Source organism: Podarcis filfolensis, assembly GCF_964270895.1.
Source record: "Podarcis filfolensis genome assembly, chromosome: 7".
Classification (NCBI taxonomy): domain Eukaryota; kingdom Metazoa; phylum Chordata; class Lepidosauria; order Squamata; family Lacertidae; genus Podarcis; species Podarcis filfolensis.
In genome coordinates, this window is record NC_139603.1 from 40,546,454 (window position 1) to 40,562,024 (window position 15,571).

At 39.9% G+C, this 15,571-nt stretch overlaps 1 protein-coding gene across 7 annotated transcripts in view; it reads left to right on the forward strand.

The window, feature by feature from the left end:
* The window catches only part of LOC310766400 (cadherin-19-like), a 71,354-nt gene that overhangs the window by 40,390 nt on the left and 15,393 nt on the right, over nucleotides 1-15,571 (forward strand). For all 7 annotated transcript variants that reach the window (XM_083622591.1, XM_083622593.1, XM_083622587.1 and 4 more), the window contains 2 exons: nucleotides 2,621-2,742; nucleotides 14,992-15,109. In XM_083622591.1, the coding sequence (XP_083478717.1) occupies nucleotides 2,621-2,742; nucleotides 14,992-15,109 (240 nt within the window). The remainder of the gene's footprint in view (nucleotides 1-2,620; nucleotides 2,743-14,991; nucleotides 15,110-15,571) is intronic.

A 15,571-nucleotide genomic window follows, 5' to 3' on the forward strand; every position in this document is an offset into this window, starting at 1 on the left:
ATCACCTGTCAGTTTTGTCTCAAAATCAAATGCAAATTGCCTCGTTTGTGCTCTCACTTACAGGTCACCTTGCCTTAGGGAGGTAATTCCAAAAAATCAAAAATGTAAATCTGGAACAGTGTGCCAGAAACTTAGTGCCTAGCAATAAAAAGAGTAAATGAAAACCACAAGGGAACAATTTCAGATAACTCGAGATTGTCTTGTCAAAAAGATGAGCTGTGGGCTTTTCATTATAAAGGATAATGCACACACAAATTAAATTATACCAAAATAAAAATTACTTACAGCATGGAAAAACTATACAGATTTTTTAAATAGAATCCTAATAGATTTTAAACTGAGTTCAGTTTAACTCAAAATAGTATGGCTCGTTTCTTCCCTTCCACCTTGCAACATTCCAACATATCACGTGAAATTTTGAATCTTCATTTTCACTTTTGTTCTGTTTCCTTTAAAACAACAACACAGAATGACAATAAAGAGATCTTCTTTGTGCAATATCCCAAATAGTATTCAGTAGTCTGTTATCTGTCTCTACATATCTCTCATCTTTTTTCTGAAATCACAAATTCTCACAAAATTCCAATTTTAGAACATCTCGGATTGCTGTATGCAATGATTTATAGGAACTGATAATCAGAATAGATTTAGGGAGCAATCCTATGGACAAGAAAAGTGAGCCAGCGTAAATTTACACCAGATCCAGACCCCATTCAGCAGTGGGGCTGCTGCTGCTGCTGCTCTGCCTAAGCCTAGCAGAGGTGAGAGACTTCCAGATAGCATTCTGTGCTGGGTTGCTCAGTCTTGTGACTGAGCTGAACGAGCTTAGGTTGCAGCCTAAATCCTCCCTTTCTGGTCCCACCCCACCATGCCTCTGGAACATCCCTTTTGGAGGACTTACTGAGTCCTGAATAGGATGAGCAAGTTACAGTGGTGTATTTTTGGCTAAACCAGGGTTGGGGACTTAACCACTGCATGCTAAACTGCTCATCCCAGAGGATCTTGATACAGGATTGCCCCATTAGTGACAGACATCTTTAATAAGTACAGTTTCCCGATACCTGTGGCAGAATTAGGATATTAGGAAAGTTGGTTGTGCAGCATGCATACAATTTTCATCCCTTGCTGACCAGGAAAGCTACAGATTACTGAGAAAAGCCTGGTTGTCTGAAACTATTTAGAGATAAACTATCCAGAAAGAAGTTCTATACCTGTATGCTAGCTTTTATTTTGTTGTTCAGCTGGGAAGTGATAGTTGCCATATTAATTTGGTCAATATAAAAAAATGCATTACATAAGATAGAAAATCTAGTTTGACATTTTTGTTCTCCAGAGGTTTTTCAAAAAATATTGAATTAATTTCTGTAATCCTACCCTCATTTCTTAAAAGCAAGTCACGTTAGTTGTTATCAAACACTGGCACAGCTAATTGGGAAGAAGAAGAAAATTCCTCTTTGGAACAGCAGGTGTTATGATAAAAGAGCCTAAAACATTTTGTTCAAAACAACAAAACAGAACTATTTGGCATTATTTGTTGTGACAAAATGTCACAAAGGCCTTTATTCAAAATATGGGCTTTATTTTTGCTTTTAATTTTATTCATTATAAATTTTATTCATTTATTCATTATAGCAGATTTCCATTGGCATGACTGATCTTGTCAATATGTCCAAGTTTTACAACCAGTTCCCGCAATCCCTTTCCTCTTTTCAACATAAGGGAAAATTAACCTTTTCTGCTTTTTCTAAGCAATGATATGTTGACCTGTGGAACAATATCCAAAGACTAAGAAAATTCTATGAATAAATAAAACTGTTGAAGATAGCCAATGGAGAGAATTTTAGATTTCATTTACTTGTACAAGTAAAGACAAAAAATGGCTTTATCAAGTACTTCTTGAAAATTAAGCTTATTTAAGTGTGGGACTGCGAATACTCTGTCATACCTGTCTTAAGCAAAATATTCATTTGTTCAAAAGCATTTAAAATTATCATATCTTCTGTAAAAGAATTGCTAGAAAGAAGGAAAGTAAGACAGTAAATTCCTTCCTTCAGTGGTTCTGGTTTTCAGTTATTTTCTTTCACATTTGTCCATATCTCAGTTATTGCTTACTCAGTTCACTTACCTACAACATTTGTCTTAAGTCACATAAGGGAACATTTGTTTGGGGTGCTTATTCTTTCATGGCTCTTTCAAATAGGCAATTTGCCGTTTGTGCTGATCAAAGGAGGAACTTGCCTAAATGAACTCGTCACATGCTCTAGAATGTTGTACTGTATGTGACTCAGTCACAGGTAGTCATGGAATGCTAAGTGGTTACCCCTATTGAAAACACTGTATCAGCACAGTGGATAATGCTATGCAAAATGACTATTACTTTTATTATTATTTCATTGTGACATATAATAATATGTAACAGTCATACTATTTGTTCCTGAAATCAAAGGCACAGTATGTCTCACAGGAGAGGTGTTCTCTTTTTTACAATAGTCACGTCTTCTAGAGCTGAACAAAGCATTTTAATGACAAAATTATATATCATACTACAGGGTCGCACAATAGACTATGAGCTGCCAATTTTGCCTTTTATTTATACTTACTTTTGTTTCCTTTGCTTCAGTGAACCCAAAGCAAATATCGAAAGTGAATGTTTATATACATGTTCGTGATGTTAACGAACATGCGCCAGAATTTTCGGATTACTATGAGACATATGTGTGTGAGAATGCAGGTTCTGGACAGGTAAGATGAAAAAGTCTTGTTGATCTCTTTTCCTCCCTGCTGAGATCTGCCAGTGCTCATCCTTTCTTGGCTGCCTGAAATTGTGTAAGATTTTCTTATTTGGACAGGTACTCTGGGATGAATGATTTCTTTCAGTGGCAGCTGATTTTAGTGGTTCATATCATTGGAGTACTTCTCCTTTCCAGTCCACCACAGGAGGTAAATGGAGAGTGAAGCCTTGCTTTGATCTCAGTCTTGATGCATCTCCTCATCTGCATTGCTTTCTGTTTCACTTTTGTTATCACTGTGGGTGTTTGTTGACCGCTTCTTTGGATGGCCATGAGGAAAAAAATCAGTCATATGATCCTGGGTTTTTCATCAGTGCTTGGCATCCCTTTAGATGGGTCATTGCTCTGGACAGGTGTTTCATTGTCCACTGTTGAAACTGGAACTTATATATTGGGGCAGGTATGCAAATTTTGAAGAAGAAATGGAACTGGTAAAACTGTGAAATGAGACAAAAACAGAAACAACTGGCTCTGTAATTGATCTGCATTGTCTTCTTACCTTCTACCTGCTTCATTCCCTGTCCTCTCAGTGCCAGGTTTCCATAATGCTTGTTTGTGTTGTTAATAAGAGCTGTAGTCCTTTTCTTTCTGTGTGTCTGTCTGCCTCCCTCCTCTCGTATTCTCTCCTGCAAGCACAATATTACTGTGTAGGTTCAAAGTTGTGGTTGACATTCATCAGCTGTGAAACTGAAATATAATGTCATAGCTCATTTTAATCAGATACAGTTGATGAGAATAGTTCACGTCCACCATCACCGGCTACCATTCCAATTACTGTCACTGAATCCAAGAGTACCCTAGACTGCTCACCAGATATCTAGAGGAGGTTGAATCTAATCACTAACATGAATCCTCCTATCTTCTGTATATCTCCTGCTTATGATTCACTCAAACTTAGGACTAGCTACACAGGATGTTAAAGGGGTGGCTTGCAGGAATGTCAGGGGGTTTTTTTAATTGGAATTGGAATCAGGATTGAGACCACAGTACATAGAAAGGGGAGGTTTAACCCTTCTATTTTGACCGGAATCCTGGGGGGAAAGTCCACTATTCAGTGGTTTAAACTTTTAAGATGAGCCAGTCACTTTTACGATCATTCTATACCAGTTATTTACCTCCTTTTGTTAATCCTGGTGCATGCCACCTTGGGATTTTTTTAATGAAACGTGGTATATAAATATTTTGATTTAAACATATAATGTCCTGTGTACTAATCCTGTACTCCAGCTTCTATTGGCTCACCAACTGTATCCAGACTACATCTGGGTCAGACTTTTTAAAGAAAGAATTAAGAGCAGTATATTAAAGACATACCACTTAGCAGCCTCATGTTTATCTTGTCTGCAAAGAGGAACATGATAAGATCTCTCAAATGCCTGTTTGCTTCCACAGAAACATCACCAGCATCTCATAATAACCCATGGTATTGAAAGCTGATGTACAATGAGCAGGGAATGTGTATTGATCACTCTATAAGGGCACAAACATCATACGAGTGCCATCGTGATGAAAACAAGAATTGTGGGGGCCCTAGAAACCAATAACAATGCTATTCAGGTGAATCATAAATGCCAAGGTCACCACACAATACATCAACATTGCCAGACACGCAGCAGGTGGGCCAGAAAACTGCAGGTTTTAGACTGTCTAGCGTTCTCCCTTTTAAAAGGGTAGCACGTATATTTTCAGTCACTGTGCCAGTTTCTTTCAAGCAAATCCTCTCCTAGTGTCTAAATAATGTGAAATTGGGCCTTATGAACAGCCAGGAGCATGTCCCATTTCATGTATGCTCTTCCTGACCAATTTCTGAAGAGGAGAAATAATGTGAGCTGGGCCTTCATAGGCTGTGTGCTCAAATAGAGGGTTTGTTTCACACCTAAGACTAATTCCCTAGTGAAGGGGATAGACTCACGCCCAGTGGCAACTGATGTGCACTAGACCTGTTGGGACTTCTAAGAGGTCATGTGGTGTGGCATAGCCAGGTCCTCAGCTTCCTCCCTTGCAAATATATTCCAGACACTTAAGCATTGCTGTTTATAAATAGACAGCACCTAACCAAACGGAAAAATGTCATATATATTTTTCAGAATTGTTCTATGCTGGGAAAGAAAGTTGTGTAACCTCCACCTGTTCTGGTTCTTCTTCTTTCCTTCTTCTTTGCAGAGAAACCGTAGAGACTTAAAACATTGTCGTTTCATCAATACTTAGCACCTAAATGAGCAGTTGTATAGGGATAAGCAGGGTTAAGATTCAGTGGATGTCTGGTTGAGTCAGGAGGTTCTGGAAATTTAGTTTGGTCAGACTAAGCCCTGGTTGCCCTACCTAATGGAACAGCATCTACTGATATTTCTTCAACAATATCTCAGCACTGATCCTGACCAAATATATGAACCAGGGCTAAGATTTCATAAAGCCCTCTACATAGTTACCTTAAAAGTAAAAAGAGATTCTATGCTAATGTGGCTTACATCTGTTCAATCCAATGTAGGAGAGTCCATTTATAAAATTCCCAATAAAAATCACTTCCATAGAAATTTTGTTTAGTATTTATCAAGATTCTGGGGGGAAAGCTGCATTTAGTAAAGTGATTGCATCCTCTTTTTGCCTTTATTGTGACTTTTGGGTGCTCTTGAACTTTTTGATTTACCCTCTGGAAATGGGTCTCTCTCTATATGTAAGTCCTTGGGACTATCATATGAAAACATAACTTGGTAATAAAAACTAAATGTAAAAGGAGATTGATTTTTCCATAACTCTATCCATCATGCTTACCAGACACTTTAAATAGATTTCCATTATACTTTTCATGTCAGTGCTCTACACCTTCCCCAAACCCAGGCATCGGCTACACAATAGCTGACTTTTTCTTACACAAACCAAGTCCAGTGCACTCCTAGAGTTGGATTCATTGGTCTGTAAAACACTTCAAAACAGGATGTGCATGAAAGGAACTCAATAAAATGAAAGTCTAATCCTTTGATAGCCATCAGATGTAACAGAATAATACCAGTAAATTGTGTGTTACATTTACATGAATTTACACTGCCTCTCTTCAGCTCTCAGAGCAAACTATAAAAGCTGGGCAATATGATCAGATTAAAACCTGACAAAACAAAGATCTTTTTTAATTAGCTCCGCACTGTACTTTAACTGATTTATTATTCCCTGTCATTTCTATAGTTCTTAAAGTGCAAAGTAATTATGCCATTCACCTACACAACACACACATGTAAGACTCCCATTTTATAAATTATGCTGGTTGCTAAGTTTCTCATTTGATGGATGCAGGGTTTAGGCTGACAGAATGTCTTTCCCAAGTCCTTGTGCAGCAGAACTTTAAATTCACATCCAAACAACCTGTAGAGTATTTATCGCTTATAAACTGCTCCTAAGGTTCAAACTACATGCAGGGGTCACAAACTTGGATCTGCCTTAAGTGGCGGAGTGTGTGATTTAAAGTACCAAGCAGAGAAATGGGTGAGACAGGGTGAAGGAACATGCACACAAAACACACCATTTTACTATGTACTTTCCCTTCCCAGGTTACTTTTTTTCTAGTAAAATGTCTCATATCTGACCAGAGCTAGGGTAAAAATGACTTTGGGGTGGACTAAATTATCACTTGCCCTTTCCTTTAACATGATCAAGGTAGATTTGAGTCTGCTGTTATTTGGAGACACATGTCTTTGGCTCTCTAGTCCATTCCGGGATAAGACTTGCTGCAGTAAAGCATAAACGTTCAGGACAGAGCAGTTGTCAGTTTGCAAATAAATCCTATTGCTTTTAGTTGTGCTTACTTCCAAACAAGGGTGCCAGAATGGCGGCAATATATCCAGCAATATAAAAGGGGACCAAATTTATCTTAGATGCTACAGCAGAATTAATCTGACTCAGTCAGAATTACCACAACCTGGTTCTGACCTAAAGAAGATTGAAACGTTCTGCTTCAAATGTATTTGTAGACAAGTAAGTAAGCAAGCTGAGCAACATTTGTTATTGTGTATTATATGTAGGGCTGAGCCAGAAGGGAGTGTCTCTCTCTCTCTCTCTCTCTCTCTCTCTCTCTCTCTCTCTCTCACACACACACACACACACACACACACACACACACAACTTTGCTAGAATTGGAAGAAGTAATACACTTTCATCATTTGTTCAGGATAAATAAAAAAAAGTTTCATTTTTGATCCCTGATAGTTTGTGATCCCTGATTGTTTAGGATTGTGCAAATGATTTGTACAGTGAGCATTGCTTAAATGACCTTCATTTGCCCTTAGGGATGTCAGACAATAACCCAAAAAGGTTGGCTGCCTAGTACGGTATTTTGGCATTCAATACATGACCCCAGATGGCTTGTATTACTTGCACTGGAATGAAATAGAAAGAAAAAAAAGATATGGGCAGCAAATAAGCTGCAAAGTGGAATGCTGAGGTGAATGTTTTGATTAGCCAATAAAAAAGGAACACAGATTATGTGGGGCATTGGTCCTCAAACCACGGCTTTCAAGCTGAAAAAGAAACATGAGGAACTCCTGGAAACTTCAATTGGTTTAGAGTGCAAAACAAGAACATTTTAGGAGCATCTGCTTTGTATTGCTTGTGCCACCTTGATCCTATTGCACTGTTGTTGTTGTTGTTGTTGTTGCTGTGGCTGTTGCTGTTACCAGTCACATTTTATAACTGTTTGATTTCAGGGCCAATTTAAGCATTATGTTATTGCTCTTTAAAGCCCCCAATGGTTTGTAAGCAGTTTGTGTGCGCAGGCTGAGACCCCCTGACCCCATGCGACACCCGGGTGGAATAATGACTCGTGACAACGTGTTACGGGATTAAAATTGTCCACAACTTTATAAAACTTTCAGATGTAGGAAGACCTTGGCTTTGGCACTGGTGTTTATCCCTCCCAGTCTCCGTCCGGGGATCTGGGGCACATCAGGGTTAACCAATCTGTCTGGGGATTGGGCTGGCTTTGGAAGACATATGTTTAAGCAGAGAGCCCCCCCCCCATTTCACCTCAACACAGGGGAGTGCACTGACAACCGTTCAGCATATGGCCAGTGCCTCCCCTCAACACAACCCCTTTAATGGGGAACCCTGGGATCGCTGCAGCGGGGGGGGGGGGGTGTTTCACCACTTCACCCCCCCACACCCCATTTAGGGAAGATAGACTAAAGGATTCCTGCCAAGGCCTAAAACCGCCAAAGTTGTGACATTTTGCTACGGGGAAGGCGAAACCTGCCAATGGAGGGGAAATTCCTTCCCGGTCCTTTAACAACAACCATCGTAAGACTGCAGCAGCACCAACATACCTGTAAAGAAGAAGCCAACCTGCAATAAAAGGTCTAAACGAAGGGAGGATAGGGCAGGTGAAGCTCTGGGGCTGACTGAGAGCTCCCTCTTTTATGCTTAAAGAGGGGATCCTACCCTTACTTGGTCCACTCCCCTGGCTCCACCTCCCAAGTTGTGATTGGTTATTTGAACTGAGGTTTGGCAGGAACCTCAAGGTTCGTGACTTGGGGAGGTGGTCCAGGAGTGCTCTGCCAGGAGTCACGTAGGATCAGGGGTACTGCGCACCCTCCGTTTGATGTGGAGAGCGGTCATTATTGGAAGAACTGCTTACATCCATATGTACCTGACTGAACTTGTTTATCACCATATGTTGCCAGTTTACTAGTGAAAATGATTCAGTTCGTAAGTAACATGGATCAAGCCTTCTTCGTGGTGGCTCTGTTTTGCCAGAGTGCCCTCCACTCTTTCCATTGCCTTTTACATTTTTCGTAAAGACTTTTAAAAAAAATCAGTTTGCATTGGGATGATTTTGTAGTTGTTTCATCTAATAACTGGTTTATCTGCTGCTGTATTTTAATAATTCTTACTGCTATTTCAGATCTTGAACTTTTATGTACAGTGTATTTTTTAAAAACCCAGCTTGAAGACAGTATTCAGTGTTCACACACCCTTGGAGAGCATGAAATCCATGAAAATGGTTTTTTATAAAAGCATTTATATATTATCCTCTCAAAAAATATCAGGGTGGTGCATATCAGTACACAAACCTTTTAAAAAAACCCTTTAGAAGTAGTACAGAAGAATCATTAAAACGAGTGGCTACTCAATAATTCTTTTAATAACCAACAAAAGAAAATAATAACAACAATAATAATAGTGTATCCCTGCTATCTTGTGGACATTACAGTTGCTTTGCATGAAGGAAGAATAATATTTTTTGCTGAGGGTGAGATACTATGTTTACTTGTATCTTTCTGAAATAATGCTGTCCTCTCTAATACATATTTATTCTGGCACAAATACCTGCAATTTGCGTATCATCTGCGAATTGACTTTGATGCAGCAATTTACTTGACCATTTACTTATTAGCTCGTAAAGTGGATGAATGTGTATTTTGCACTTTGAAACAGAGATAGCAAGGCAATACATATTTACCCAGCACTTAGCATAAAATAAAATAGTCAGCAATTACAGTCAAAGTGAAAGCTACTTACTTGACATTAGTTCTCTATAAAAGAGAGATAATGCCGCAAATGCCAGGAAAAATAACAGCTTGAATATAATTCAAACATTTTTAAAAAAATAAAACTAGGGAGGCATTCTGTATAAATTAAAACAATATTGATAATCTAAATGTAGTGGATCAAGAAAAAAAGAAACAATAAGTGAAAAGTGTTGGAAAATGTCAGCAGAGACCAGTTGTTTTATTTACATGCCCTTCTAGACCATGACAAATTTGATCTCTAATTGTGAAATTCCTACCTGTTTTTATGTAGGAAGATGAGAATGAAGATAACATTTTATAAAACAAGCAAGAGTCCATATGAACAAGTGGAACATGAAACAAAATGCTGCAGACTGAAGTGCTATTATTCAGAGCAGGGATAGAAATAAGGGAGTGTAACCAGTTCGGTCACTGTAGGGGATGTCACAACCATTTTTGCCATTCCACGGTTCTTCCCCTTTTGGGGATTCCCCCTCCTACACACCTTAGTGTTTTGCTGTTGTTTTTCTGCAAAGTTTGGAATTTCCCCCCAGACGTGCTAATATGACTCTCTTGTGTGTGGATGTTGCATCTTTGGCTATCGGAAGATCTACACATTGCAACTGGCTTCACTAAGACTTTATAGGATTTGCCAGAAGACAGCAAGCCATTTAAGGAGGGTGCTCATCTGAATATGTGAGGGGCAAATGGAGTCCTATGGCTTCGGGCCAAGCTTCCTCACCCACCCTGCCCCCAGTGTGAATGTAACTTCTGGCCCTGCCCCCAGTGGCTGTGCATTTAGGTTTAGTGAGGAAGGGACCCTACAGAGATTCACACGGAAGACTCCTCCAGTTCTGAGAACCCTTAACAGCAGGCTTCCTCAAACTCAGCCCTCCATATGTTTTTGGCCTACAACTCCCATGATCCCTAGCTAGCAGGACCAGTGGTTAGGAATGATGGGAACTGTAGTCTCAAAACACCTGGAGGGACAAGTTTGAGGAAACCTGCTTAACAGGTTCCCCAAAGGGTGTGGGAGCTGTATTCATCTAAAGCATGGATTGGCAAACTAAGCCCCGCGGGTTGGATCAGGCCCGATTGCCTTCTAGATCCAGGCAGCCAGCATAGTGCACATGCATGATGGTTTTTGTGACTCAGCCAGGCCAGGCTTGGGGGTCAAAAGTGAGACGGGCAGCTGCTCAAGACAAGTTCCTTCTCTGTCTATCGTGTGTGCGCAGCAATCTTTTCTTCCGGGGTGGAGGGTGGGGAAGAGGGGAAAGGAGCCACAGTTCGGATTTCCACCATGGAGCTGCCGGTGACTGACCTCAGAAAGGGTAGTTGTGGTGGCAGGGGCTCGGAGGCGCCTCAGGAGCAATGCCCACCAGTGTCTGTAGCGGCAGTGCTCCCCACTGGAGGAAGCGGTGAGCGCCTGGGCGGCTGCACTCCAAAGCAATTCTGCACTCTGCTGGAGAGGCTGCTCGTTAGCTACATGGTGCAAGCCATGGAAAGGTAAATAGCCACCACCTTGTCTTCCCTCACCTGGGGAAAAGAACGTTTTAGCTTGAGCGGCACCAGCCTGACTTAGCATGGCCAATGGCTTTTCTCTTCACCCATGCATGCACACACACTCTCCAGGGCTGACAGGAATGGCACGCTTACCTCAGCCCCCCACCCCCACCTTATGAGAGAAATAATATCTGTCAACACGAAACATGCAAAGGAAGCAGCATGGGTGTATGAGGCACCCCCCCAAAAAAAAAATAACATTTGGGCAATGTGGGGGTTGATCCCAATAAGGTTTTTTGCCAGAAATGCGGGTCATAGTCATGGCAACATATAGTCCGGGCCCCCACAAGGTCTGAGGGACATGCTACAATAATCTGATTGGTGGAACCTCAGGGCGACAGGATGGCGTCTGATAGTTGTTTGTGACAATATATTGGCAGCCATCTTGAATTTAAAGAAGTTCTTATGTGGGAGTGATTAAAAGAGATGGATAGATCATTCTGTTTCTGATTTGTGTCAGTTTCACATGTGTTAATATTTCTGTCCCATTCCATTTTTGCATCCATCTGCATTAAAATACAAAAACAAACGATGAATGTATTGTTTCAGAGTATATCAGTTTCTGTGTGCATTTTGTTTGTGTTTCAACCTGAAGTATATATTCTGTACACATTTTGGTATGTTCTTTGAGCTGTGAAGTATAATGCAAAATTTGAAGTGCAAGAAAACGGCAGTTTGAGTCTGAGATGTGAATCAAGTAAAAATCTTCAAGTCAAATGAAATCCTTGAACATCACTAACCATCCTTGAAAAGAAAAATGAAGTGTGTTTGAAGCTCCCATGTAATACTAATGAAAAGGAGACAGCTCAGATGAACAGGGCTTTTTTCAGTGAAAATCAGCCACTGACAAATCAGCAAAACAGACCCTGGGAGAGACAGAAGGAATAAGAAGTCAAAGCCCTCTACAGCTATTCAGCTTGACCATGCAAGGATGAAGACAAGGGGCACATGCACCACACTTTCCCACAGAAACCTCCCCTGCAATTTTTGCCTTCCAATGAGATGACATAATGCCTAAGAAGAGTTCAAGTTCCTGTTGCAGTAGTGCACAGCTTCCCAGTTTGGAAATTCATTTTCTGTGGTAGCTACTGATTTTATCTTTATCTTTGGCTCTGGTGCTGAGAAAGAAAGTGGGAAATGAAAGGTGAGAGGATCACCCACTGAAAAATATATGTGCAAGGTTGGAGAATAATTTTTCTCTCAATACCCACGAAGTTTACGGTATATACTCTTCTCTCCTTCCCTTCCAACAGGTAGAGAAAGTTAGTAGCGTTAAGGATGCAATGGGGAAGAAATTGGATTATTCATCTGAAGTGAAGGCCAAATTAGCTACAAGTTTTGATGGGGAAGAGATTCAGTGAGTTTGCATGTTAACACAGACGTGCCTTATTTGCACTTGCTGAAACAATATGCGAACCAAAGCACAACTTTGAAATGTGCAGTTCTTTGAATTTTGTGACGATCTTTTCCAACCAGGAAATATGCGCAGACATACATATATCCTGTGCTCAAAATAGCATATATTTCTGGAAAATATATACTGCATGATAAAAGGTGCATATTAGAAATGCACATTAAAATGCTGGCATTTTTTTTTTATGAAGACTCCTTTTAAAAAAGAAATACATTATGCCTGGTTGCATAAATGTGGCGACCTGATCCCAAGACTGGAAAAATATGAAACTGAAAGAAACTATAGTTGACCATTTTCTCCATCCCCTGCCACAATAATTTCAAGGCCCTCTGGTTGTATCAGGCAGACTTCAAGCTGTAAAGATTCAGTTTGCTTTCAAGGTTTTTAGGAGATAGAGCTGCTTCCACTCAAAGGCTGACCTAAGGCACTTTTCTGCTGACTTAGGTTGAGCATTAAAGTCTTCATCCCCGAGTCAACATGCAGAATACCCAAGGCCAGTCAAGTTACGCTGAAAGCTCCCCATCCTCTATGGCAGTACAAATGTAATCATGATATCCAATGCAGCTGCCTGAAGCAGTTGCTTCACTATGTCTAATGCTAGGGCTGACCCTTCTCTAAAGCCTGGATTTTTACTCAAACCAATTTCATTTTTAAACAATGACCAGGCAAGTTCCCCAGTTAGTAGTCTTCCCCACTGACTTGTAGATTGTTACAGTTTTCAGATTAATGAGCCTTGATATGACACAATTCTTGGCAATTAGATTTCAGCACAATCAATAAACCAACCCATGCAAGCTTTCCAAAGTAATATCCAACTATGTTACCTTTGTTTTAACATAAAGCATGAAGTCATATTAGACCCTGATCCAGAAACAATTAGTGCACTCTTTTCTTTTTCTTTTTAAAGGAGATGATGGTTTAACTAGTGAACTGCTGTCTATCAGGTAGTTTCGGACCAAAGTAGAAACGATGTGGGAGATCATTAATTGTTTTAAATTTATACTCCTCTGAATCTTGTGAGACAATTCTCTAACCAAATAAATGTGTACAAAAATGCAAATATTCAGGGGAAATTATTCACAAAACCCATATATTACAGAAAATACCATGCATGTTAGAGGAAATTGCTTGTAAAAATGTATTTGTCGGCAAAATTGCTTACAGAACTGTGCACAGGAAAAAATTGCATTAAACTGCTGGTGAATTTCCAAGAGGATTTTTTTTTTAAATGCAAACTGATGCAGAACACTTAACTTGAGCCTTGAAAAATGAGAAACTGGGTGGGGTGGATGACACTGACAGATGGTCCATTCTTAAACCACACCCACTATTGTTTCTGAAGGGGAAGAGGGAGCAAGGGGAGTTTGCCTACCCAATCTGTCCATGAGTATTCTGCCACCATGGAGTTGTATCTAATGTAAAGTTAAGTCATTACAAGGAGCTGCTGCTACTGCTTGCAGAGACAGCAGACAACTTGTAGTAGCTAGAGTCAGAGGACCTGCTGCTGCAATCCTGTTATGATTAGATCAGTAACTTAGGGTGTCATAGGTGTAATGTGAAACAGTTTGTTTTTATGTCAGGTTGATGCAGAAGCTTGCATCTCATCCTAAGAACTAAAGCAGCAGATGATAGAATCAGGCTGTTATCAATGAAAATAAACATTTAAAAATCATTTCTTTAAAAAACTCTATTAGCCCATCATTGCATTGAACTATGGTTGTGCCATAATCACAAAGTAATTTCTGTGGCTGTCTGTTGGCTTCTCTGACCCTGTACTTGGCAAGGCTGGGTTTTTAAGCCCCAATTAGCCATTAAACAGCATTTTAGAAGACTTACCCTCTTAATGAAAGAAATGAACTGGTAGTGCATTGAAATGGCAAGATAATGTGGAGCTGAAATAGCAAGATAAAAAATGTTGTCACTGATAATGTACAATTTGCCCAATGGTATCAACCGATAATGGTAACAAATATTTACTCTTACCAAGCAGAGCAACTGTTCATTATAACAACTGCAACATGGCTTGTTTATTTGAGGTGATGGAATCAATGATTTCTGAATGCAAAGACTCTAATTTTGACTCTGTTTTCCTGCAAATGACAATCTGGTTCAATAGGTTTGGAAATTTAGGCTATTTTGTTTCTTTGAAAACACAACCAAGTGTTCCCATAATCAATCTGTTACTATCTCAAAGAATCAACAATTCAGCACATGAACTTGTCACAATCTTGCGGTCACGGCAACTATAATACATCACTTGAGTGATGCCTATGATGTTTGTGGGCTGGAAGGAAATAGGTTTTTGTATTGAAGGATGTGTTCAAATATAGAATGATATACTTTTCACCTTGGAGAACAAAGGAAGGGCAGAATACTTTATACATTATTCTTTTTTTTCCCTTATGGAAACTTTATTTAACCTTTGCATTTTCAATTCCAGAAGCCATTTGCATTAGCCCACGACTTTAGTGCTTATCTCCTCCCAATCAATACAAAATCAAGTGGCATAATTGTAGGACATTAGAAAATCAACAAGCTCAACAGGCTTCTGTTAAGTGATGTGTATTTGCTGCTGCAGCTAATACATTTCCTGCCCTTCAGAGACAAGGCAGGGGGATTTCAACCTTACTAATTGAATGGAATGTCTTGCACGCAATTTTGTTGCATTGCTTTCAAAGGCAGCCAATAATATTTGGTGCTAAGCATATTGTTTGCCATTGTTTGCTTTTAGGTTATTCAGACCATCAGTGCAGTGGACAAAGACAATTCTGTGGAGGACCATCATTTCTTCTACTATTTGAATGAGGAGGCCACAAACAGCTCTGGTTTTGCAGTCAAAGATAATCAAAGTAGGTATTGTGTGCACAGCCCTTGAAATATTTCTGCAAAGAATTAATGCTCAATTTGCCACTTTAATTATGAAACTTTCACTAGACCTGTTCAGACATTCACCTTCATGTGTTCTCAGAAATTGTGGAGGGAGGAACTAGTTGTGCATACCCTGTTTGTGCTGACTGCAGCCTTAGATCTTGAATCTAAAGATGGAATTTTCATGTGTTCATTTGAATGAACTTAGAATGAACTTAGAAAGCCCTTAGAAGCCTTTATGCAGCTGGAAACCCTGAGCAATTGTGGTTCCTGTTCACACAGAAAATTCTAAGCACGTTCAGCTGAATGTGCAAAGTTTCTCCCTGCTGACCTTCCCACTCAGTTGCAATAGTAAGAGCCAGTGTGGTGTAGTGGTTAAGAGCAGTAGACTTGTAATCTGGTGAACTGGGTTTGTGTCTCCACTCCTCCACATGCAGCTGCTG